This window comes from Convolutriloba macropyga, chromosome 1 (genome assembly GCF_964194025.1).
Source record: "Convolutriloba macropyga chromosome 1, txConMacr16.3, whole genome shotgun sequence".
NCBI lineage: Eukaryota > Metazoa > Xenacoelomorpha > Acoela > Convolutidae > Convolutriloba > Convolutriloba macropyga.
In genome coordinates, this window is record NC_134468.1 from 25348971 (window position 1) to 25376917 (window position 27947).

At 35.9% G+C, this 27947-nt stretch overlaps 1 protein-coding gene across 5 annotated transcripts in view; it reads right to left on the reverse strand.

The window, feature by feature from the left end:
• LOC142337094 (protein CLEC16A-like) overlaps positions 1 to 27947 on the reverse strand; it is a 107628-nt gene that overhangs the window by 48819 nt on the left and 30862 nt on the right. For 2 of the 5 annotated variants that reach the window (XM_075386175.1, XM_075386193.1), the window contains exons 15-19: positions 27547 to 27713; positions 27293 to 27319; positions 26619 to 26728; positions 21815 to 21841; positions 5876 to 6089 (exon numbers count right to left, since the gene is read on the reverse strand). In XM_075386175.1, coding sequence (XP_075242290.1) covers positions 5876 to 6089; positions 21815 to 21841; positions 26619 to 26728; positions 27293 to 27319; positions 27547 to 27713 — 545 coding nt within the window. The remainder of the gene's footprint in view (positions 1 to 5875; positions 6090 to 21814; positions 21842 to 26618; positions 26729 to 27292; positions 27320 to 27546; positions 27714 to 27947) is intronic. The other 3 variants (XM_075386202.1, XM_075386184.1, XM_075386211.1) reach the window with 3 other exon arrangements.

A 27947-nucleotide genomic window follows, 5' to 3' on the forward strand; every position in this document is an offset into this window, starting at 1 on the left:
ACGTATGCGTTTCAATAACAAACTTTATCAAAGTCACTGACAACGTTTGCTAAAAGTTACAATTTGGCCAAAATTACGCAGCACTAGAACGCCTATTAGAACTGATGACCACAAAAAAACAACCAACACGTAAAGAATCAAAAACCAACTAATTTTTGAAAAGAAAAAGAGAAAAATGTAAAAAAGATTTTCATGAGCTCAAATCACTAAACATAGCTGGCAGATTGCCAGAAAATAGCCGCAATAGATTCGTTAATGGGCAGTTTTAAAAAAACTGAAAAAGACAGACCAAAAAAATTCGTCTTTTCATTGAAGGCTGATCTGTTATATTTTGATTAAAAATCTGTATAAGTTATTGCTGCCTCTATTAACTGATCACCAATAACCTTCATTTAGAGTGACACAAACCCATTTGACCTTATCTCTTTGAATTAAAGTGAATAAAAGTCAATTTCAAATTGAGGAAGTCATTTTTGAGAGTGAGGTAAGTCAAGTGTGACCAAAAATTTAATCACGCGCATGAACAAAAAACTCGCTCCACTAAGAGCGAAAAATGACGTCACACATGCAATTAAGTTGAAATTGCATGAACGAATGAACAAAAAGTGGCTGTGACGTCATATGGTCGTAACAAAAATCATGACGACGAAATAAAAACATAGCCGGAAGAATTCCGGAAGCGACTCGAAGCGTCACAACTTCACTAACAAAACCGTAATTGCAACGGAAGCCACTACCTTTTGTATTAGACCATTAACTCACTGCCAACCCAGGTCTGCTCTAAAAATTGGTGAAACTTAAACCACTGTCAACAAGAGACAAAATGCAACAAAATTTTATATTAATGAAAACGTTTGGTAACGTTAAAAAATCCAAAATAATTAAGGTGGTCAAAAACCTGATAGTCTGAAAAAGCTGACAAGGCTATCAATAGACCTCAAATTATTCATGATTCTAATCTGAAAAAGATCGCGAAAGCAAACGGCAGATAATAATCTTAGAAATTAAGTTAAATCTTTTCAAAAAAGAAAGCTCAAATTTAAGAAACAGAAAACACCTATAATTACACTTCTAATCACTGCGATTAAGAAAAAAAAACACACCTGTTCTTCTTGTACATAAGCTAGACAACATGATTTCATACTAAATCAAAAATAAAATTGATCATAGAAAAGACATGAGCAGCAGAATATTCACAGGCAAAAAATAGTTTTAACTAATACCAAGGCCGGAAGAAAGCTGTAGTAATTAGTCATAAGTGAAAATTTTGGAAAAAGCTTGCTATCAAACTCTCAGTACTGCCTTATGTTGAATGAAATCAATTGAAAACCAAAGAAATGGCGAAAATCTAAGAAAAAGCTGAAATCATTCATTTTTTACGACAGAAAAAATCAATATACCGAAAATAAATGTAGGTGCCAGGACAAATCTAGAATGATAATAACTAGAATATAAATATGGGCACAATATGAGGAACACCGTAACAAAAAGACAATCTTGATCTAAACAAAAGTTGAAAATCAATTAAAAAAAAAATCAAGAAAAACGAATACATTTCATTGTTCAGCATTCAAGACATAGAAAAGATAACTAGTCATCCGATACAAAGATCTATCCTCCTGAAGAGAACAAAAAATAGGAAAAAGCAGAATTCATAAATAAGAAACATTGAAACATTTTGCAAAAAAATGGTCAAACAACTTTTAAGTTAAGACTGCATTTATGAAAAAGCGTTTATGAAACTGTTTTCTCAAAACTTTACACCAAAAATGAGTGAATTTTTATTGAAACGAAATTGAAGTCCCTCATGTTGCACAGAAAAACTATTTCTAGCAATTACAACCAAAATACAAAGGAAAAACTGGCGAAAATCGGGAAAAAAACTACCAAAACCGGATTAGCATATGTACAATTTTATGAAACAAAATTACATCGAGGTAGAAAGAGGCGTTGAGTATAGGAATTATCAAAGAGAAGTTGGCATATTAACTGATTTTCGACAAAAAGACGGTCAAAAGATCCAAAAATGAAGAAATTAATATTAAAAAGCCAAAAATTAACTAAAAAATCAAGAATTAAGTGCCAATTTTCAACGTGAAACGCATTTTCAGGCTCTGCAAAACACTGTGGTATCAATTTCCGAGGTTGACATTTCAATATAGTATCGAATAAAATTTATTTCTACAAGAAACCAAATTAAAAGCAAAAAAATGGGCCACTTGGACGAAAAAACGGCCATCTATATGTGCAATTCAGTCAAAAACTACTTTTCAAAGTCAAAAAGTCATTCACTAAACGCAGCGCATGATCAAAAAACTTCTCTTGCTTAGCGAAAATCGGTTCACCAAGACAGCTTTTCTCACTTTTGCTTTTAGGTCAAAATGCCACGTGAACAAATCTACTTCCTGTAAAAAAAAACCGAGAGAAAACCAATACTCCTCTTCGAGTCGTAAAAAAAACCAAGAGAAGGCCAATAATAGCCCAAGCTATCGCTGTGCGGCTATTAATAAGAATCACTTATGCCTCATTATCACAGATGTAACCTGTCATTAATGAGACTAAATGATCCGACGGAAAAACACAACCAACTGTTGCTAAAACAAGAATTCGCTAATTCTTAACTTTTTAAAACAATAGTGTAAAACTTACAGAAAGCATTAGATACTAACTGAAAGAATTCTCTCGATTACCTAAATCCTCATTAGCGTACGTATAACATATACTACGATAAATAAAAAGTTGCAATCTTATTTCGAAAACGAAGGGTGTATAAGTCATAGAAAGCAATAGCTACGAAGGAGACCTGCAATAGCTACCTTGGCATCCGATGAGACCCATAAATAATGAGAATAAGAGAAGACAACAAAGTGAACCAAAAAACTCTAATTCCATAAAAACCCTTGAGAACAATTAAAGTCAAAATCATAAAAAGCAATCGCTTTTAAATGAAATAAATAACGATTAACTTAAGCCCCATAAACAACGCATATGACATGCGAATGAGATTAATAGTCCCTAATGAGATTAATTGATAAGACAACAAAAAGTACATGTACTCTAAACATTCACTGATAATTTTTGAGAGCAAATAAGTTCACAGTCATAAAAACCACTATGCATCAGTTTAGTTTATGCCTCATCGGCAACCAATGAGACTTGTCGTTAATGATACGAACCAAAAATTAGGAGCAAAAATCAAAAATTCAGTAACATTTTATAAAAAATAGTTTTTATAGCTTAACAAAGTAATAAAAATCATTAGCGGCCCATTGACGAATTCAGGCAATCGCAAATATGAGAAATTAGAGCAAAAATGTATCATATTAACAGCACTCCAGGGAACAAACACTGAAAACAAATCATAATGATGTACCCTTTCAAATATCATTAATTTGAACTAACACCAATTTCTCATTTCATTTAAAAGATAATTTAAAAAAACACGTTTCAAGCCTACTTCCTCTTTCGTCCCCTTTACTTCAGCGTGACTAAAATCACCACTCCAATATGATTTCCCATGAACGTGAAGAAGATGAAAAAGGTGTGAACTTGAAAACAGCGTGACAATGTAATCCAAATACTGTGGATTGCGAAAAATGGAGAGCGCCTAAATAATAGCCGTTCAATGGCTGACGGCGGCTTTTTATTTAACTTTAGTTTTGAAGTGTAAAGTACTTTTTTTGAGTGTGGTAAGCCACGTAAGATCAAAATCTGATCATATTAATAAGCTTAAAACTTTAGCCAGATAGAGTGAGAAATGACGTCACGCCGGAAAAATCAGTTAACAGAGGAAGAGGTTATCAAAAACATTCGGCTGTGCGGTGTGTTGAAATTGAAAACGCAAAAATGAGCGTCAGACAAAGAAACAAAAACAACAGGAACTTCGAAATAGCTAAGCTTAGCTTACAGCTATAAAACTAAACGGAAGTTTGCCGTTTAATAGCCGCCACTGTTTCCCATAGCCCAAATTAGGATAGAAAAAAACATAAAATCTTAAATTTTGCTTGGAGTGCGAAAAAAGAAATTTAAAAAGGCAGCGTTTTGATCAGAAATCGTTATTAGGCACTACTCACAATCTACCAGAACAGGCAGAACTCAAAATCTACCAATATTTTAAAAGAAAAAGTCTAAGTCATGAAATCCTTTGGTATGGGCTCAGGTGATTAATTAGATTCATCCATGCCTCAGTAGCAGCCGATGACACCTAATTTAATGCCCTTTATTTATAAAATAACAAAATGCGCAACAAATTCAGGCAAAAGTTCATACTTTTTTCAAAACGAATAGTCTCATCATCAGTCACTGGCTAAAAACTTTTTTAACATATTGTTTATTCAAGCTTCACTGGCAACAGAAGAGACCTGCCGTTAATACCACTAATTGATAAGACAACAGAATGAAACAGGCCCATTTCGCATAGAGGCAAATGACAACGCGTACAAGAGAATTCGCTAAAAAATTCTCGTTGAAAACATTTAACCTTAATCACAGAACCATTTAGCTACGAGCATAGAGCAGAAGGCATAAACCTGATTCACTTATGCGTCATTAGCAACCGATGAAACCAGTCATTATTGAGACTAGGTAATAAGACAAAAAATATGAGCAAACAAAAAATTCAGTAATAAATTATGAAAAGAAATGGTTTCAAATCCATTTAAAAAACAAGCTTTCGGTTCATGTTTTATAAATAATCGCAATTACAGCAGTCAAACACCATATTCTCATTCCACTTTAGTAGTTTTTGGGAAAAAATCACGCTTAAAACCTAATAGACATTTGGCTACACTTAGTACTTCAGTGTTATTGAAATCACCACTCAAATTTGACTTCTGATTGACATTAAAACGTCGAAAAAATTGTGAACAGACTTTTCTGAAAAAAGACAGCGCACCAATACAATCCAAGTAAAAAATAGGCCCGCTATAATAACCGGCCGAGAAGATGAGGCTGGATTTTCTGCAAAAAAACGACTAACATAGGATGAATTGTTCTCGAACAACGGGCGGGGGACAATTTAATTTCAGGGGTGTAGCTTCTAAATTTTAATATGGGTGCAAAAAAATTGGACCTCATAGGGGTTCGTACGCGCGTCCTCCAGGTCTACAGTCTAACATTTTAACCACTGACTTATAACAGCTTGGATGCTCGATCGCTTTTATTTTAGCAACCAACTTTATTTCGGAATGAGATCAATTGATACCACAAAAATTAAGCAGTCTAGCGTAAAAAGTCTCTAAAAAGCGAAGAAAGTTCTACAGCAAAAGTGCAAAAACGATCAAGCAAAAGTTTTGCATGAAAAGACACATTTACAATAATTGCTTCAAAATGATTTAATTTTTCTTGGGGTGGGGAGGGGGGGGAGGAGGAGGGAGAGGGAGGGGTGCTAAACGTTTCCCGTGTTTTCCTCCAAGACAAGACGAGAACCGTTCTCCCTAATTTTTTGCTCCCAAAACGTGTTGTCAGAATATCTTAATATTGAGAAAAATTTTGTTTACCGACTGTTCTGTTTTGAAATAGTTGTTAAAAACCAACTTGTCGATTTGGCGTCGGGGAGAATTGATGTTGTTTGTAAAAAAATACAGAAAACATTTTGATGAAAAACCACAATCATGTCGCCAATTAGAAGAGCTTCACTCGACTTCACTTTGCGGCCCTGTAGAATCATTCCCTATTATTGTCCTTCAATGACCAATTTTAATTGTAGTGCGTTATACAATGGTTTGCATACCTCAGATGCAACGGAACAGAGCGTAATTGAGCGTAAAGATATGTAAACAGGCTGCATTGGAACAAGTAAACAATCTTAACCAAGAAAGTTCCCCTTTCACAATTTTGTGGCAGAAATCCGAGTTCTAATTGGCTAAACATAAACCTTTTGTTTTTGCGATGATTTGTTCTGGATGAAGCGGTGCTCTCTCCACTGCTGGTTGTGGTAGTACTGCCAGTGGTTTGAATGTAGGATGAGTAAGGAGGGGATACTACTCCACCAACGCCACCAATTGAGTGTCCATAGCTGTTGTAATGCTGCTGTTGTTGATGAGGCTGACTGTTCGGATTATTACTGCTGCTTGATATTGCGTTTGCACCTAAAATCACACAAGAACTCATTCCACATTTCTCTCAACTTTTCGGGGGGAAATGCTCGTCTTTTTGAACAAAAATGCATCCGATTAAACTAAGATCGGTTCGAAACTGAGCAACCATTTCCGGAACTGATTTGATTTCTGCGACACATATAATTATAGTGAAGCGGGTCTTTATTTACCGACTGCGGGAATCTTTTTTATAAAAACTACACGCGACAAATGATCCAGAAAAGCCACAAGCATTTGCTGGAATTAAACTGTCAATTTGCATTAGAAAGAATCATATACAAGTTGACTGAAAACACCCAAGATATATTAAAAAAAAACAGGAAAAAGAGGAAAACCGACTAACATTGGACGAATTACTTTCAAACGACTGGTAAAGCATTGCCTCTTGTAGTCTATATCTTAAGCGTAAGAGGAGCCTATCTTCACTTAGTGAGGATGGAAGGAGTGGAGAAGGGGTACCCAAACCACAAAAAAAATGCCCTTTACACCACCGTAAATTATTGCCTACTCATCACAGTTACGTCAGTACAGGGTCTTCATGCCATGATTTTAGGTCTCCTTAGCAGTTCCTGGAATTGGAGACTAGTAGGGCTCTTATTGGAATGCTCAAGAAATGAATGCCCTCGGGTTTTATCAGTGTATTGCGTTTCTCAAGCCAAAAAGTCTCGAAATTAGTTGCTCAGACGGCAGAACGGTCGAACAAAAAATTGGCAGTACCAAAATATGCGCAAAAGGCCAACAGCAATAAAAAGATAGCCCGCTAGACGCACATCGGTATTGAAACAAAAAAAAATAAAGAGATAGAAATTGACAGAATTCTTCTAAGTGTCAAGGTTTTTATCTGGTGTCAAAATTCATCACACTCAGTTAAATTCTAAAATTACATTTAATTAATCTTCTAAACTGAAAGCTATTAAGCATAATACTAATTCCAGATAGCAATCGCTGTAATGAATTTTGATAACCTAATGAATAATGACTTAATGGCCGGGCTTAATATGTTTATCCCGTTTCTTTAGATTTTGCTCTTTTGACATTGACCGTATTCACTACATTGCGTAATTCAATGCGTGAAAGAACTTGAAATCTATTCACTTTACAAGTCCTGTTGTACAATTCAAAAGAGTCTTAGAAGAGACCTAGAACAGACTATGAGCGAACTTGGGGAAAAACCATTTCTAAAAACTCAGATAAATAAAAAAAACGAAAATTTAATGTTTAAATGCGCAAGTGAACAAAAAACCACTAGCAAGAAAAAGAAATTCGGTTCAGTAAAAAAAACTAGGCCTAGAAAGAATTATTAATGGATTGGGACAACCAATTAGAAAAAAATCGCAAAAACAGCAAAAATCAAATGAAATTGCCGCATGTGAACAAAACCACTAGCGAAAAAGCGAAATTTTGTTCAAACACCATTTTCTCACTCTTTAAAATGCGAAAAAAGTTTATGCCGCAAAACCACTCGCTTTTTCGCTCCATTTTCCGTTTCTCCGTGACCAAAATCACGACTTCAAATTGCCTTCAAAAATCATGAAAATGTGCGAACATATCTTAAAAAAACGTACCCGGCAGATTGCCGGAAAAAAGCCGCCGTTGATTCCCATAACCAAGATTGGAATGGAAAGAAGAGAAAAACTACTGAAAAAATGATTTTTGTACAAACGATCTTAATGTGCGAACTATTTTTTGATGCCATTTGGAGCTGAACATACTTCTGTTTCGTAGTGAGACCACACAGGGGTGTTCCGGAAGAAACTCGATGCGTCAAAATTTATCAAAAAAGCCGTAAACCTTTTGTATTAAACTATTGAATCCCCAGGCCTGATCTAAAAACTGATGAAACTTAAACCACTGTCACAAAGAGAAACAAAATTCAGCAAAAAAATTAAAATTATTGAAAACGTTTGGTAACATTAAAAAGTCCGAAAAAACTAGGATGTTCAAAATACTGATAGGCTGAAAAACTGACAGGGCCCTCAATTGCCCTAAAATAATTCATATTTCTAATCTCAAAAAGATCGCGAAAGCAAACGGCAGATAAATTAGAGTATCAGAAAACCCCTACAATTAGATTTCTAATCACTGCAAATAAAACAAAACAAATATTTCTTCCTTGTTTTATATATGCTAGAAAAAATGATTTCATACTAATTCAAAAGTTAACTTAATCATAGAAAAGACAAACAACAGAATAATATTCAAAAGCAAAAAAATTGTTTGAAAACAATACAAATGCCGGAATAACGGCAATAATTAGAATTAAGTTCAAAATTTCGGATAAGGCTGTCTAGCAAACTGTTATTACTGCCTTATGTTGAACGAAATCAATTGCAAACAAAAGATATGCCGAAAATCTAAGAAAAAGCCGAAATCATTCAATTGTTAACAATCAATATAACAAAAAAATCAATATAACGAATCAATACAACGCATATAATAGTAGGTGCCAGGACCAAGATATAATGATACAAATTAGAAGTTGATGAATATGGACACAATGTACGGAACACCGTAACAAAGACATTCTTGATTTTTGGTCAAAACCAAATTTAAAAAATTAAGAAAAACGAATACATTTCATTGTTCAGCATTCGAGACATAGAAAACACAACGAGTCAATAGAGACAAAGATCCATCCTTCTGAAAAAACGAAAAAAGACGAAGCAGAATTCAAACATAGGAAACATTCAAATATTCGAAACACTAAAAAAATACGAAAAATGGTCAAAAAACTTTAAGACTGCATTGATGAAAAAAGTTTAACTTTTTTTCAAACACTTAACGCCAAAAAATCACTGAATTTTTATTGAAACAAAATTAAAGTCCCTCATGTTGCACAAAAAGACTTTCTAGTAATTAAAACCAAAATACTAACAGTATACCAAGACCGGATTAGCATATGTACAATTTTAAAAAACAAAACTACATCGAGCAAGAAAGGGGAGTTGAGTATATGAATTCTCGAAGAGAAGTTGCCATATCAACTGATTTTTGAGAAAAAGACGGCTGAAAGATTCAAAAATGAAGAAAGCAAAAGAAAAAACCAAAAATTTAACTAGAAAATCAAGAAATATGTGCCAATTTTGAGCTTGAAACTAATTTTCCGGCTCTGCAACACACTGTGGTATAAATTTTAAATTTCCCGCCAGCATCAAATAAAAAATATTTCTACAAAAAACCAAATTACAAGCAAAAAAGCCGGCTAAAAACGTGCCATTCAGTCAAAAACTAGTTTTCAAAGTCAAAAAGTCATTCACAAGTCATTGACTTTTTGACTATAGTTCACACGACAAATTTAACCACACGGAAAAAATTAGTTCACACGGCAATTTTAATCACTTTCGCTTTATTTCAAAACCGCGTATGAGTGAATAGTACTTCCGTTGAAAAAAACCTTAAGAAAACCAATACTCCTCTTGGAGTCGTAAAAAAGACAGCGCCCCAATACAATTGTAAAAAAAAGAGCGCTTAACTAATAGCCGTTTGAGAGGCTGAGAGCGGTTTTTAAACATAACCGACTAACGTCGGGCGAATTGCTCTCAAACGACGCGCGATCGGTTGTCTTCGTCAGTAGCTAGCCACTGTTTAGTGAGCTAGCTTTAGATTAATTGAAGGGGCGTAAGATGAGCGCAGCGGGGGTGCAAAAGTGGATTTGGGGACTGATGTGGGGGCGGTGGGTGGGTGGGGGTGTGGGATCAATTTCAAAGAACCGCCTTTCACACCATAAGTATAAGTCTGCAAAACGGTTTGTCAATCGCATACTTGAAGACTATTGGGCTGAACGGCTCTAAGAGAACTTTATGCAAACTGGGCGCTACTTCTTTATCCCGTTTCTGAAGACGAAAGTCGAATGGGTCAGACAAAAAGTCGGCCAAGCGAAAAATTGCACAAAAGAGACAAACAGGATTAATATATTTGCTACAAATTGCTTTTGAGAGCAATTAACAATGATTTCCTAAAAAGCGCATGTGAAGACATTTAAGATAAAAACATTTCTACTATAACTCACTGCTAATGAGGATCACAGATGATGACATTACGTCACATGACAGCAGCTGAAGTGCGACATCAACAAAAAGGCAGATAGAGAGAAAAACGTAAACGATAAAGGGAAGGAAAGAAACCCTAACAGACACACACAGAGAGAGAGAGAGAGATAGGAATATTTTCCCTGATGTAATTCGACTCGGCAACTTCTAGTTTTCTAAACTTGTTAGTACAAATCATGTAGAAAAAAACTAAAAAAGGCAAAATTAAAAACAAAAGTTCAACTTCGCAGTAAAGTTCAAAACCATTTTATGTCTCAGGAGTTCTGTCAAGTAACCCATCTTCAAGACTTAAAAAAGTTTCGTTGGCCAGTAAGGGTCGTTAAACTCAAAGACAAAAAATATTGAAAACTTCGGAAAAAATTGTAAATTTTGACAAAACCTTGCTAAAATTCAATATTAATATCTTAAGAACCATTTCATTTTCTCAAAAAAATGCAAATATTCTAAAATTCGAGATGGTTAAATTCGAGATAATAAAATATTGAAAAGACACCATTGCATCTATTAATTATGCAGTAACAAATTATCAAACACTAGAGGAAGTTCTGTGGCTCTTGAGGCTATAGAAACCAAAAAATCACAAAAAAAATCAAAAAACTTGAAAAATTACATGTTTTATAAAAAAATTGCTTAAATTCGATATAAAGTTGATATTAAAAATGTGATAATAAAAAAGTTGAAAATTTATCCATGATTATCAAAAAATTTCAGCAACTTATCAAACCCTAACGGAGATTTTTTGACCCTTGAGTATGTCAAAAAATTGAAAAAATTGACAAAAGTTGTAACAAAAAATGCAAAAAATTCTTGATGTTAAAACATTGCAAGACATTCCATTTGTTCTAAAAACAATAAAGCAACCTATTTTCAAAACCTAGAGGAAGTTCCTTGACACCTAGGGCTAACAAAAATCAAAAACGCTAAAAACTGAAAATTGTGCAAAATATATAAATTCGCTTGTTTTTAGCTTTTAGCGGGCGGTTGTTCGTCAATTGCTAGAAACGGGGGTGGAGGAAGCACCGAGGAATGATGGGGGCAACAGTAGGGTGGGGGATAACAGCGCGCGTGGGGGTGGGGGCAATAGTGGGGGTGGGGTCAAAAGTGGAGGGGGTCTCCAACCTCTAAGGACCGCTCTTCAAACCATAATTATTAAGTCTCCAAAACAGTTTGAGCTGAAACAGAGCTGAAAGGCTCTAAGAGCACTTAATGCCCGCTGGGCGCCACCTGTTTACTCCATTTTTGGGGCCGAAAAATCAAAAGCTTCAGACAAAAAAATCGGTCAAGCGAAAAATTGCATAAAAAAGACCGACAGGACTAATATAATTGCTACAAACTTGGATTGAGAGCAATTAATAATGGTTACAAACTTCGTCTAAGTGCAATTAAAAAGATTAGTTGTAAGTAGTAAAACTTCGGACGAAGTGCTCTCAAAAGAATGAAACGTTCTTAGCTTTGGTAGTCGCTAGTTAAAGCTTAGTGAGCGTACCTTTACTGAGGCTGTTCTACAAACGTAGAGGTTGAGTGAGGGTGAGCGGAGTGGTTGGGAGGGGTGGAGTGGGTGATGGGGGAGGGAGGGGGCTAGAGCTAGATGGGAGGGTAAGTGCGGTATAATCAGAGTGTGGGGGTTCTAAAACCTCTAAATATTTATTGGCTGCCCTAATTCAATCCAGCTGTTTAAAATTGTAAATGAGAGCACAATTTAATCACGCAGAACTCGAAAAGACTTAATAATCAACCGAAAAAATCAAAACCGTCAAACAAACCGTCAAATTTGCTTTCTTGCCGGGACTTCATCGGTTGATCCCGTTTCCTTTGATGTCGCTCTTTTGACGTGACAATATTAGATACAAGGACAAAACTTGACGAACGAAATTTAAACTTGGGTCAGTTAAAGAAATTAAGTGAGATCTCATGGCATAAGCGACACAAAAAATATACAACTTGTGTAACAGAATGAAAAAGGTGAACAATAGGTAAAAGGAAAAAACATAGCCGGCAGATTGCCGGAAAATAGCCGCGATAGACGCTCGTGGCCTTCCATGAATTGAAACACCTAGAGAAATAAGATAGACAGATCGACCACCAGTCCTTTAATAGACCACAAGACTTTTTGGGTTAGCTTCGGACTGTCAATTTTTTGACACATACGTTCTATAAGGAAAAAGCCCTTAAATAGCTATTTCAAAATTGATATTCGAAATCAAAAACTCAAGACTAATAATCACGAATTAGGGCATACAAGATTGGCACTACTTAGATGCACACTATTAACTAGTAAATCTTCATAAAAAATTAAAGTTCCATAAGTGAGTTCAGAAATCATTATTGTTAGCGAGGTAAGTCACGCAATTGACCTAAAAGCAGAAACGACGTCACGTACATAAATTTTAACTGCAAAGCAATAGAAGTCACTGAAGTCAATTCCAAGAAGTCAGGTCGTAAGAATCATCGATGGAGACGACGAATTAAAAAAAACCACGATGTCCCCAATAATAGCCGCTATTGCTTCGCGGCTATTAATAAAAGACACAAGTTTATAATAATCGCTTAAATTTGTTTGAGAGCCTTTAAAAAGTTCACAAAAAATAGCTGTTTGAGCAACTGATGCAGAACAAAATATGAGGAACTGACGCTGAAAAAGATCTTTAACTACATATTAAATCCTTCATATAACTCGAAACTGGACTCTTAACAATCGATCCTTTAGCAACCCCAATGAAATGGTAAAAAACAGCAATTCAGAAGGGTACCAAAAACACATTTTATTACAATATGTGGTGTTTAGGCAATGAAAATAATCCACACAGTCAGCAAACTTTATTTCGGAGTTGGAGGGATTGAGATCACTTCAAAATGAATATAAGCGTAAAAAGCCAAAAAACATTCTAAAACTAAAGCACATACACAAAGCAAAAATTGTAAAAAAAAACAATAATTGCCTCAAACTTCATTCGAGCAAAAAAATACACGAAATTAATAAAATCGGGCAAAAACTAATATGGCAAAATTTTTAAGGGAATAGGAAGGGGCAGGCGTGAACGGATAGGTTGGGTAGAGAAAAGATTGTTAAGGTCAACACTTCTCAAAATGACCTTTTTGCCTTCAATTTTTAGCATACGGAACCAACTGAGTACTCTAAAAAACAATGCCCATAACGCTCGAATTTTATGAAGTCAAAGTACAAAATTCGGGATTTAAGTCATGAACGGATATAGTTCAGCTAAACCACTATCAACTACTGCTCATTGAGGTGTATAATCATACGCTTGGTAACATTAAGTCCGAAATAATGAGGATGGTCAAAATACTGATAGGCTGAAAAAGCTGACAGAACTATCAATTGCCCTAAAATAATTCATGATTCTAATCTCAAAAAGGTCGCGAAAACCAACGGCAGATAATAATCTTGAATAATGAACAAAGTTGAATTTTTCAATAAAGAATGCTCAAACTTAAGAATCAGAAAATCCCTACAATTAAATTTCTAATCACTGCAATTAACACAAAAACAGCACATACTTCTTCCTTGTTGTATATATGCTAGACAAAATACTAATTCAAAAGTTAAACTAATCAGAGAAAAGACAAACAACAGAATAATATTCAAAGGCAAAAAAAATTGTTTAAAAACAATACCAATGCCGGAATACCGGCAATAAATAGTATTAAGTGAAAATTTCGAATAAGGCTTTCTAGCAAACTCTTAGTACTGCCTTATGTTGAATGAAATCAATTGCAAACCAAAGATATGCCGAAAGTATCAGAAAAAGCCGAAATCATACCGTTTTATCTAATAGACACACCTTTATAATAATTGCTTAACTTTGTTTGAGAGCAATTAAAAAGTTGACAAATAATAGCTCTTTGAGCAACCGATGCTGAACAAAATTTGAGGAACTGGCCCTGAAAAAGATCTTTAACAACATATTAAATCCTTCATATAACTCAAAACTGCACACTTAATAATCGATCCTTTAGCCACCCCAAGGAAATGGTTAGAAACAACAATTCAGAAGGGTACCAAAAACCACATATTTTCTAACAATATGTGGTGTTTCGGCGATGAAAATAATCAAGACAGTCAGCAAATTTTAATTCGAGTTGGAGGAATTGAGATCACTCCAAAATGAAGATAAGCGTAAAAAGCCAAAGAAAGTTCTAAAACAAAAGCGCAAACACGAAGCAAAATTTAAAAAACATAGCTGGCAGATTGCTAGAAAATAGCCGCAAAAGTAGATCTTCGTAGATCTGCAGTCTAAAAAAAAGTAAAAAGACAGACCAAAAAAATTTGTCTTTTCATTGAAGGATGATATGTTACATTTTGATTAAAAATCTGTATAGATTTTTTTCTGTCTCTATTAACTGCTCTCAAACCTTCATTTAGAGTGACACACACCCATTTGACCTTATCTCTTTGAATTAAAGTAAATTAAAGTCAATTTCAAAGTTAGGAAGTCATTTTTGAGAGTGAGGTAAGTCAAGTGTGACCAAAAATTTAATCACGCGAATGAACTACAAAACTCGCTCCACGAAGAGCGAAAAATGACGTCAGACACGCACTTCTGTTGAAATTGCATGAAAGAATGAACAAAAAGCAGACTTGAAGTGATTGTGACGTCATATGGTCGTAACAAAAATCGCGACGACGAAATAAAAAAACATAGCAGGACAAGTCCTGACGAACAATTCAAAGAATTTTCATTGACTAAACAGAAAAATAGACCTAGAAAAGACTATGAATGGATTGGGAAAACCATTTAGAAAAAAATCAAATCCAAAAAATCGAAAAAACAGAAAAAATCAAAGTGAAATTGCCGCATGTGAACAAAAAACAACTAGCGAGAAAGCAAATTTTTGTTCAAACACCGTTTTCTCACTCTACTTTAAATTTAGAGCGAAAAAATTTCACGCCGCAAAACCACTCGCTTTTTCGCTCCACTTCCTGTTTCGGCGTGACCAAAATCACTACTCCAATTTGACTTCAAAAATCATGAAAATGTGTGAACAGATCTTGAAAAAAAAGACAGCGCCCCAATACAATTCAAATTCTTTGAATTGTAAAAACCAAGAGAAGGCCAATAATAGCCCCAGCTATCGCTGTGCGGCTATTAAAAAACAATAATTGCCTCAAACTTCACTCAAGCAACAAATACACGAAATTAATAAAATCGGGCAAGAACTAATATGGCAGTATTTTTAAGGGAATAGGAAGGGGCAGGCGTGCACGGATAGGTTGGGTAGAGAGAAAAGGTCACTGTTGAGGTCAACACTTCTCAAAATGATCTTTTCGCCTTCAATTAGTTACCATACGGAACATTAGAAACCAACTGAATACTCTAAATAAATAATGTCCCTAACGCTCAAATTTTATAAAGTCAAAGTACAAAATTCGAGATTTATGTCATGAACGGATATAGTTCAGCTAAACCACTATCCACTACTGCTCATTAAGGTGTATAATCTGTAGCATACAGTAGCATTTAGAGGTCATAGTATCAAGTATAGTCATGTAACCAAAAGTCAAATTGTTCAAAATGAAATTGGAAATGTAAAGGTCATGATTTTTATGTTACCACGTTTTAGCTTTATAAGCTTTGTTGATTGTCTTTATTACAATTGATATCTCTATATACTTCCATTACAGTAAAAAAATAAATACCTATTGTTTTAAAGGGAAAGGCGTATTTAAATATTAAGTTAGGATTCCCCAACTCCTACAATGGTGACCCTTAACTGTTAATATACGCCTAATACGGAAGCTGAACAACTATTCTTTTTCCTTAACGCTAATCAAATTTTATCGCTTTATTACAACAAAATTTCAGTCGAACTTTACCTTTCCTCGACTTCTTAAATTTGTTTGTTTTCCGGGACCCGTTATTTTTTCCATTACTGGTTTTAAGGTGATGGATGGTTCAAGGGGTAGCCCGGTAGGCACAGGTTTGGGGGGGGGGAGTTTGGGTACGGTAGTTTGGCGTTCGGTTTTGGTAGGTAAAGGTCAGGGTTTGGTAGGTCCTGGTAAGGGTTTGGTAGGAACAGGATCGAGTATGGTAGTAACAGGTATTGGTATGGCGGGTACAGGTATAGGTAAACGCTGTTCAGGTGACGCTGCAGGTTCGGTAGGTTCAGGTATCGGGGGAAAAATTCCATCAGGATCCCATACTCTTGCAGGAGCGATATATCCAAATTTGTTGCTTGCTCAGCAACATTTAGCTTCGGGTGGCTACGTTGCAAGAGGTTCTGTTAAAACTCCTGTTTCCTACAGGTCAAATCCTGGAGTATGGTTCCGTCAAATGAAATCTCAATTGGTCCTTGCCGGAATAACAAATGATGAGACAAAATTCCATCATATACTTGCTGCAATTCCTGAAGACGTCGCAATCAAACTTCCAATGGGCATAGACAATTATAAAGACATCAAAGATCATATCTGCGGCATTTTTCAGAAGTCAAAACAAGAAATGATTGCAGAAGCCATGGGAATGATTTCATTGGACGGTCAAAAACCTTCATTGTGCTTGATGAGCTTTCAACGAAAGCTTGCTGAATGAAACTTGACGTGAGATGACGATGTCATAAAGCAAAGGTTAATGCAAGCAATGCCAATTTCTGTGAAAACAGCACTCTCAGCCCATCTAGAACTTCCTGTTGAACAATTCGCCAAATTAGCTGATACAATTTACAGCTTCTCAAACACTGTAGTTGCTACAAGTCCTCCGAACGTATTTGCAGCCTCTACACAGCAGAAGCCAACAAGACAATTGTACAATCAGCATTCAACAAAAAACAACCAATTAGTAAACCACTCAAAGTCAAACAGATCAATCGAGAACACACAGACCTTTCACAGCAGGTCAAAGATCAAATAATTGTCGCTATCATCTCTACTTTGCTGAAAAAGTAAAATCATGTAAACCTTGGTGTCAGTGGCCAGGACAGAAGCCCAAAAAGATAGAACCAACGTCTCGCGCAAACTCTCCAGGAAATCCCTCAAACTAATAACCCCTAGTTTGTGCGCGGCAACCTCTGGGGGTAATCTCTGCATTCCCATAGCCGATAAATTAGGAGACAATCTAATTGATTTCATAGCAGACACAGGTTCAATGACTTCAATAATTATGCCAACTTTTGTTAATACAAACCTCTTAACACCTACTGTAACAAAGCTTATAACTGTCAATGGAGATTCAATTAAAAATATGGACAGAATGTTGATCAATTTTGGTTCCCTCTTTGCGAAGAACATTTCCTTTCACATTTTTCATAGCAGATGTCAAAGACAATATTCTTGGCTTAGACTTCCTGAATGAATTCAAAATTAGAGTTAATTGTGATAACCTCACCTCAACTGACAACATAACAGGTTGAAGCATAAAAGGACAACAAAACTATCTTTAACACCAATTGAAGACAGCCATTTATCAGTCCAGATTGTTAACAATCACTTTTTGTCAATTAAAAATGATAGACTAAGAGCAATCATGGAAAAATATTCTGATGTTTTTGGTGACGTTAATTTTGATGTCGAAGCAAAACATAAAACAGTCCACAAAATTGAAACATCCGGGAAACAAGTTTTCTCTAAACCAAGACAGTTGACAACAGAAATACTAAAAAGTGCCAAATATGCTTTTGATGAAATGCAACGGCTTGGTATAATACGACCATCTAAGAGTCCTTATTCATTACCTTTGCATATGGTTCCGAAGAAAGAAATTGGCGATTGCAGACCCTGTAGTGACTATCGATTTCTAAATCACATAACTGACAGAGATAGTTATCCAATGCCTCAGCTTTCAATGGTTGAACTTAATGGCAGAAAAAATGTTAGCAAACTTGACTTGGTCAAAGCATACCATCAGATACCATTTCACTCAGATGACATGAAAAAAACAGCCGTAACTTCACCTTTTGGTTTGTTCGAATTTATCAGAATGCCATTCGGTCCGAAGAATGCAAGAAAAACATTTCAACGCTTCATTCCCGAAGCTGTTCAGAATATATCAGATGTGTTCATGTAGTCAGACGACGTATTGGTAGCATCCTCTGATATTGAGTCGCATCTTGGAACACTTGATCGCTTGTTAAAAAGGTTGAATGAATATGGCTTGCGTATAAACCTGACTAAATGCAAATGGTTTAAAGAAACTGTTGATTTCTTGGGATTTGAAATTTCCTCTTATGGTATTCAACCACTTGCATCAATGGTTGAAATCTTGATTGGTTTAGAATAATCAAAATTTTCAAAGACCTCCGAAGAATAATGTGAATGTTTCTTTTTACAGGAAGCATATTCCGCAATATGCCCAAATTATTGAGCCTTTACAGCATCTTCTTAATCCAAGTCAACGAACACAGAAAAAGAGCAGGAATAAAGCTAATTTGCTTTTGAATACCATGGAACCCACGTATGATTGGCTTCCCCAGCATTCAGAATCTTCTAGTGCACTTAAAGAAGGCTTGAGCAAATCAGTACTTCTTTAACATATATCACCACATACCAGCTTGTCATTAACAACTGATGCTTCAGAAACAGCTATTGGTGCAGCTCTCCATGAGGTATTGAGTTCAGACAAAGACCGACCACTAGCATTTTTCTCTCGACGCCTAACATAAGCAGAACGAAATTATAGCACTTTTGACAAAGAATTTCTTGCAATTTATGCTGCAACCGCCGTTAAATTTCGTTATCTCATAGAAGGCAGAAAAACTGTTGTTTTCACCGATCACAAGCCTATTGCTTGCACTTTTCGTCGATTAAACGCATCTAATCACCATAGTCCTCGACAAGCCAGACAGTTTTCTTTTTTTAGCTGAATATATAGATGAAATTCATCATTTGTCTGGATCGAAAATATTGTTGCCGATTGTTTCTCTTGTCCTTCAATTGGTACTAATGAACAATCTCAAAATTTATCCGGCGTCTATATTTATGTTTTTGATTTATCACAATTAGCGAAAAGACAAACAGAAGATTTTTGTACTCAAATGACAAGTGAATATTTGAACGGAGTTCAAGAGTTTACTATTGGCAATGAGAAACTTCTCTGTGATAAATCTGTTGTTCCACGACCTATTTTACCTCCGGATTATCGCTTTCCTGCTTTCAGCCAATTCCGTGACATATGTCATCCTGAGTGGAAAGTTACGAAAAGGATGATTCTAGCAAGATTTACATGGCCAAAAGCTGGTCAAAATATCAAAGTGTGGTGCAAAGAATTTCTTCAGTGCCAACGGAACAAAATTTCAAGAAACACAAAACCTATGACATGCCAGAATAATGACGGCATTGCCAGATTCAGTCATATAAATCTAGATACTGTGGGACCACTTTCAGCAGTTCCAGATTCTCATAAGTATCTTGTAACGTTTACCGACAAAATGACAATATGGGTTGAAGCACAACCTGTATCATCAACTCCAGCTGTTTTTATAAGTGATGCCTTTCTAAATTCCTGGTTTTCTAGATTTGGCGTGCCTTTATACATAACCACAGACAGAGGTTCTCAATTCGACAGTGAACTCTTCGAATGCTTAGCAAAAACTATTGGCTTTTGTCGGCTAAGGACAACTGCTTATCATCCTCAATCATACGGTCTGATAAAGATTTCATAGAACAGTTAAAGAGGCTTTAAAGTCGGCTATAAGCGATTGGCACAGCCTTGCCTATTGTTCTGTTTGGAATTCGAATTAAACCTGACAAAAATGGATTTTCTGCATTAACGGCCACCACTGGTCTTGATGTTCTAACCCTGAATGCAATAGTCAATGATAAATTAAAAAAGTTGTCTTTTGAGTATATTGTCCAGCTACAAAGTCATCTAGACTGTCTAGTTTTCAACTAAGAGAGAAAAATAAAATCATTTTTATTCCGAAAGAACTCTCAATGTTCTCATGTCTGGCTGCGTGTTGACCGTGTAAAACAGCCATTAGCGGCTTCTTACTCTAGTCAACATGAAGTAGTCTCTTCCAATCATGAGTTCAAACCAGCGCAAATAAAAGTGAATGGTTTGAGCCAAACAGTTAGTATACAAAGGCTAAAACCTTCAGCCGACTAAAAATTGCCTTCAGCCGCCAAAAAGAGCAATCAACTGAAAATAATGCAAAAGAAAGCCCAATTAAGAACAATGTTGAGACAAAATTAACTTTTCAAGAGCGCTATTGTCTTTGTAATGAGCCATATAATCGAACAATGCTCAAATGTATCAAAAATTGTCCCCCAATGGTTTCATTTAGATTGTGTCGGCCACATCCAAAAGGCTCATGGTTTTGCAACTGTTTGCAACATTGTTACTCACCCAAATATTTTTTCGGGTATTTATTTATATTTTGTCCCAAGGACTCCCCATCAAATTGTCAGTAATAGAAGCTGCTATTATTTACAACAGCCAGCAATCTTAAAGGCAAGTTTCGTACGGAAAAGTACAAAATTTTCCCAAATTTTGGCCAAACACGTCCATTTTAAATAATTTCTCCTCATTTACGAAAGAAACTTGGCCTAATTCAGCATTCTTTACTCATTTGTAACATTAATTGGTATGGAAAGACATTGTTAGTTATATTTGTTTAATTACTTTCCATTTTCGCTTATTTTTCATTATTTTTGAATAATTTGGTTATTTTAGGTTATTTCAGCTTATTTTACTATTGGGCGACGTGGACAACCTACTGGGCGATGTGGACAAGTTACTGGGCATTATGGACAACCTATGGGACGATTTGGGTACTATTTTGGTGGATATTCTACGATATTCTGAATATTTTGCGAATTTTGGTGGATATTCTAATTTTACGGTGTTTTGGGTCTCCCACACTCAGGAGGGAGAGATATGTCGGACACAGTAACATTTAGAGGTCATAGTATCAAGCATAGTCATGTAACCAAAGGTCAAATCGTTCAAAATGAAATCGGAAATGTAGAAATCATGATTTTTGTAACCACGTTTTAGCTTTATAAGCTTTGTTGATTGTCTTTATTACAGTTGATATCTCTATATACTTCCATTACAGTAAAAAAAACATACATATTGTTTTAAAGGGAAAGGCGTATTTAAATATCAAGTTAGGATTCCCCAACTCCTACAAATCTTTGATAAAAAGCAACACTCCTCTTCGAATCTAAAAAGACCAGCATAATTAATATGATTGCTACGTTGGTGAGCAATTAATTTTTACAATTAATTTCAAAACTATCAAACTAGTTTTGATATTGAATGAAAAATTGGCTCTTTCCCATTATAGCCCCAAGTTTAGTGTACATGTAACGTATAGACCCCAATTATTGTATTTATACCATAATACCTCGATGACTTCTGGCAACAAGAAATTCAATATATTTGCCCAATAAATAATTATGTCACAAAATTATTCTCCCATAGGTATTTGAATGGTTCAGACGTTTCTACATTCGTTGGCAAAATATGTCCACCGACAAAAAATATCTGAGAAAAAACCTAAAGTATACAGTTCTTTTTCCCTCCATGCGGGCTCGGAACACCATGTGACACAAGGTTACGATTTCTAGTAGAAAAAATCTCAGGAAGACAGAATCAATAATCTAGCGATCCCGCTTCACAATTACTAAGCAAACAGTACCAGAACTTAATTGCTGTATTACATGAGAACAGTCAATAAGACCCACGCAACTGAAAGGAATTGAAATACAACCTTTCCGGAAAGCCCAATATTCTGTCTCTGAAAACATTTTAGCAGTTTTTATTGGAACGAAGAAACTTAAACACAGTCGGTGTGCCGTTTACTTTACAGTTAACAGAAACAGGAGGGTTTAGTGAAGAAATATCAGTAAAGCAGATGATTAAATTTCTCTCAAATCCATTTGATTTATTACTATTTTGATCTAATAATTATCAGAGCGTTCATTACCTACTAAATATTCAGTAGGTACATTTCACAATTTTACCATCGAGGTTAACTACTTTTCGGCTTTGACAGGCAAGAGCTGAACTTTCGGTTATTTTTATCCTATTTTACAATTTCATCTGCTTCGGCAACTGTTTCGATAGAAGTGTATTTTTATTAATCATAATTGCAAAAAATGGAAATCAAATGATTTGTCGCGTTCAATTTGGTTTTCTTTTAAGTCGGCCAATTTGAGATAATAAAAGCCGCCTTCTGCAAAATTTATACTTTTTTTTACCGAAAACTATATCCAGAGACTACTTGTACATTTGAAGGAAACTATTTGGAGGTATATTCGCGCTTCACCTGCCTATCAGAAATATACCTGGCTGATTGCTCGAAAACAACTGCGTTAGATTCACAGACCTGTAGTCTCAAAACACTAATGAAAACAATTAGACCAAAAAATTTTAAGTTCCTATTCAAATTCATGTGACATGTGTAATTAAATTAGACTTCTGTAAAGTTGCTTTCAAATTACCTTCAATTAAAGTCTCCCTATTTAAATCATATTATTAAAGTAAGGAAAGGTCAATTTGAGAGCGGAAAGGTCATTTTGAGAGTGAGGTAAGTCATGTGTGACCAAACAACTATTCACGCAAATGATAAAAAATGATAAAAACTCGCTCCAATAAGTGTAAAAAAGAGGTCACGCACTGAATTCAGTTTAAAATTGCGCGAATGAATGAACAAAAGCCGAATAGAAGAGAAAGTGACGTCAAATGGTTGTAACGAAAGCTAAACGACGAAAAACAGCTGATTCGAAATACAAATTGACTGAAGACCTAGCAAACTACTCTGCAAAGAAAACAAACTATATAATTAACCACACGGGTCATTTAAATGCCAGAACGATACATGCCAAAATTAGAGAATGCGGACAAAAACAAGACAAAAAATAAAACAAAAAAATAGTTCCTGATTTTTTGAAAGTTAAAAATCAAAATGAAAAAACTGATGTAGAAAAATAAACAAATGTTAGGCTGGGCTTCGTCAGTAGCTAGCCACGGTATAGTGAGGCTAGCTTTAGCCTAATTTTAAGGGGCGTAAGGTGAGCCAAGCGGGCGTGGGTTGCACCGGGGGTGGGGCAAGTGGGGTGAAGTAGCAACAATGGTGAGCAACGGAGAGGCCAGTTTTTGTCTGAACGGGGCACTTACGGCATAAAAACACTTCCGATGTTAGGCACTTCCGATGTGGTGGGGAGGGTGGGGGTTGTGGCCGTCAACCTCTAAGAACCGCCCTTCACATCATAAATAAGTCTCAAAAACGTTTTCTGTGAATCGCATACTTGAGACTAGTAAGCTGATAGGCTCTAAGAGCACGTAATGCCCGCTGATCGCTACCCGTTTATTCCATTTTGAGAACGAAAAGTCAAATGGGTCAGACGAAAAATCAGTCAGGCGAAATATCGCATACAAAAGACCGACAGGATTAATATAATTGCTACAAACTTCGATAGAGAGCAATTAAATACATTTCATTAGTAAGCATTCAAGGCTCAAAAAAATGAATCTCTAATTTCCTGCATAGATTAACAAGTAGAAACGGAGTTCAAAGATTGGAATTGAAAAATATTTTGGAAAAAAAGTAGTGAAAAAACGAGAAAAAATGGACAAAATCGGATAAGCGTGTGTACAATTTTTAAAAACAAAAAACCTCAAGTTATAATGGCATTAAATGGATGAAATATCAAAGAAAAGTTGCCATGAACACTTGACTTCCGAACACGGGATCCGAAAATGAAATTAAATTTAAAGACGCCAGAAATTGAACAAAAAATGAGAAATGTGCCCATTGTGAAATTTAAGCACATTATTGGACTATCAAAACAATTCAGTCAAAAACTACTTTTCAAAGTCAAAAAGTCATTCACTAAACGCAGCGCATGATCAAAAAACTTCTCTCGCTTAGCGAAAATCTCTTCACCAAGACAGCTTTTCTCACTTTCGCTTTTAGGTCAAAATGCCGCGTGAAAAAATCTACTTCCTGTAAAAAAACCGAGAGAAAACCAATACTCCTCTTCGAGTCGTTAAAAAACCAAGAGCACCGCAATATAGCTTCCCTCAGCTTACAACTTCGCAGCTATAATTAAAACATTCGCTTGATATTATTCTCACTCCAAATTTTTTAACGGCAGCAAAAAATCAGCACGAACGTCAACAACGGCGGACTATGATTAACCACATGATAGCTGACAACAATAGATAGCTCTTTTCTAAAAACTCTGCAGAATAAATACGATTTAGATAGAGCATCTATAGTGGTTAAAAGTAATCAAGGTGAGGGACAAATGAAGGGGTCATTTCAGCTAAATCAAAACAACATAGCCGGCAGATTGCCGGAATAGCTGCGAAAGAATAGACCTGCGTGCCATATAATAGAGATAGAAACAGATACAGATCTAAATTGAAAAAAAATTGAACCAACCGAACTACTGATTTATGGACCAATGAGACTTTTTATGACCAATTGAAGTAAAATTTATGACCAATTATGATAAAACTGTCGGCTAAATTTCTCATTTTTTCCTTGTCGGCTAAACGCCCTGTCGGCAAATTTTCCTAGCACCATTACGCATATATCAACTACGTCATACTTCGCTCGCTTTACAGGCAAAGAAACCTTTATTTGAGCTGTCTATTCCCAACCCCCCCCCCCCCCCCCAACGTTTATCAAAGATTTAGCTTTCTATCCCCCTCCCCCTCAGCTCAGTGCTATCTGCTTTCGGTTTATAACCTGCAAGTCTAGGTTCAGTTCTCACAGAGGGGAAAAGTTTTTGCTAAACACCATGTTTAAGGGCTGTTAAAACGTGCAAACATAGGCGCTTAAACATGGTGTTCAGTGGTTCTGTCGACGTGGAATTAATATATAGAAAACCGTCACAAAGCCATTTTCAAATATGTACCACCCGTAACATTATTTGTTACGAATTACAAACCAATCTTCCCTTCTTAAACGATATTATCATATCATATGACTTTTGACCTTTAACATGTTCGGGTAAACTTGCTAATTTAATTTAAAATTGCACTCAGTTGAAACAGAGTGAGGCAAGTCAGAAGTCCAACAAAAAGCGGTGGCTTATGTAAAAACATAAACCGACTAATGTCGGAAGTATTGCTCTCGAACGACAGGCGGGTGGAAAAACATTTGATCGCACCGGGATTCGAACCACTGACCTCCCGATCCATGACCAGATGGACTGCCGACTGTGCTTTTTGGCTATTATTGTTGGTATGCTGCAACCGACTTTATATTAGCAACCAGCTTTACTTCGGAGTGAGAGCAATAGAAATCACTCAAAAATGAAGAACGGAGGCGTGAAAAAGTCGCTTGAGAAGTCAAAGAATGTTCTAGAAGAAAAGCGCAAAAACGGTAAGGCAAAAATTTTGCATAAAAAAGACCAAAGCGTTTACCATAATTGCCATGAAATTCGTTCACGAGCAATTAACCAGAGAAAAAGTAAAACAAATTTAAAAGGAGAACGTCTAAACAAGAGCCTTTGAGAGGCTGCCGGTGGCTATTAAACAGAATCCATAGTATTCTGCAGTTGATCAAAAAATAACCAGGAAGTAAATTCTCTGTTTAATATTTGAGAATTTTTCTCGAAACATTATCAGGAGGCAATGCCACCTTTGAGAACAGCCTGTGGAATAAAAGCAAAATAGGCAATCAAAAGCACTCTCCCTGTTCATAGAATATTAAATCGGATGAAAGGATTAGTACTCAGTCAATCTTTACTGCTTTCACCACAGATGCAAATAAATTGTGCTGTCAAATCCTGCTTCAATCGGAAAAAATCCGAAATTATTCAAATTTAAAACTTGCAAAAGCCGGCAAAACAATCGCACAAACAAAATACATTCCAGGCTCAAGTTTGAAACCAACTATTTTAGGAACTGCTTTTATGCTAAAGCAGCGAATCCTGGAATGATTCATTTGAATCCAATGACTTTCTGACGGGCGAAAGGTCTTGCAAATTTAAGTTTAAAAATGGACTAAGGAGACTTATCGCGGGAGACTTTAAATCTACTTAACGTTTCAACATATTTGGAGAAAAAGCATTTTTGTTAGGGACATGAACTGAGCCAAGCAATAAACGATAACATTAGTAGAAAACTAAAGCAGTCTCTCATTTAAAAAATTGCAATCTCTCGTACTTCAGCTAATTAATAGTGTATGAGTGTTCAGAAACAGTTCAGTACCAACGGTAGATAATGTGATTAGTACTGGCAGGAACAATGATATGCATATTAGTATGTCCAACTCACGGGAAGTTTCTATTACACTAGAATAACAAATTGCGTATGAAGCATTTTGATAGAGAACTGTCGCCAAGCTTTAGAATTTACATTATTTTTATCCGGAGCATTAAATGACAGCCCTATTAAATGTTAGCACAATATATGACATTTTCAAAATTTTGTATCACCTTTCGGTTACGCCAAGAAAACATACAGGAAAACGCTCCACTGAAAAGAGCTTTAGCTCCCTCAATTTGATGCTATGAAATACCAAAAGACTCAATCGCGGATTGCCTCATTCGACTCACCTGAAGCTATGTAGTCGGCTGGGAATTCTAGAATCTGCATGATTGAATACATTTTGGACTGCCTGGCGGAGTGACGTCCCCTCATTATGCGTTGCCGGGCGGCCATTACCCTAAACAAAACAAAACAATCTCAAACAACTTTCAACATCTCCTATGAACTGGCTAACAGTCCAGCTGTGAGTGCTCGCTGGGACCGTTTGCACTTTATTCTAAAGTCGTGCGTACGAGTGGGAGCGCAGAGGTACTGCTACATGCAACATACCGTTAATTCGCATTGGACTGCAATCGAACATTAGAGTAGAAAGGAGTAAAACCGCGACCTGTCTTCATATTTTCATCTAGTAACAGTTCGGGAGAACATAGTACGATCGCGTACTCGATGGCTATCATTAACCAGCGCTGAGTTGAATCATGAGAGGTAGTCGAGAGTAGTCGGAGTACGTCTTTCTACTTTACTGGTATTGGTTGCGAGGGGGTAGCGAAGTTCGCAAGACGCAATTTGTGCATAGTATGTGTATTCTGCAGTTAAAGTCTCAACTGGTTATTGACTACAGTTGATAGTTGCATGATACCATTCATTATGTTTATCAATTCATTTGAGTAAAAGGCTCTACTTGACAAATTTTAATACACTTGATGAATTGTTTGTTTACACTTTATCCATAAAAGCAAACCTTGTCAATGGATCTCCGTCCCCATCCCTACAAATAGTCCCACTTAGAATAAGTTTTCTAACTTTGCATTATAACAACCAAGCCTCAGAGAGGGGCTGCTCATGTTGCAGGATCCAATTTTCCAACAATCTCAACAATTCTTTATCTTCCCCTTCCCAACCTTGAGCTGATTGCTTACAGACTGTACATTCACGTGCTATTTAAATACAACACGTCCTTCACTATTGACTATTTACGACTTGTGTGGTCCTAACCTGATGTGGTCATCAAATTTGAGTTGTGCTGAAAAGAGGGGTCTGGATGTCATGCCTTCAGAAGCGGCAGGGCTGGCACTCATTGGTGCATTGGCGGGCACCACTGGTCTGTTCATTGTCAGCTGCAGAGAATGATTATCGTCTGGGAATCCAGTAACTTCTGTGTTCTAAAGACAATCATACAATGATAAAACAATCTCATATAAAAACTCACTTTTGCTCTTCACTCGTAAACAGCAAGTGAAAATGACTATTTATGATGAAGCTAATCAAAGATAAATATACAGGAAAAATTCAACACAGATGTACCACATTTCACCTCATTCCTCGGACGATTTCACCTCATTCCACAAAAAGTTCGCCAAAATATAAAATTCGAAATTGCTTTTGTTTTTTGTCTT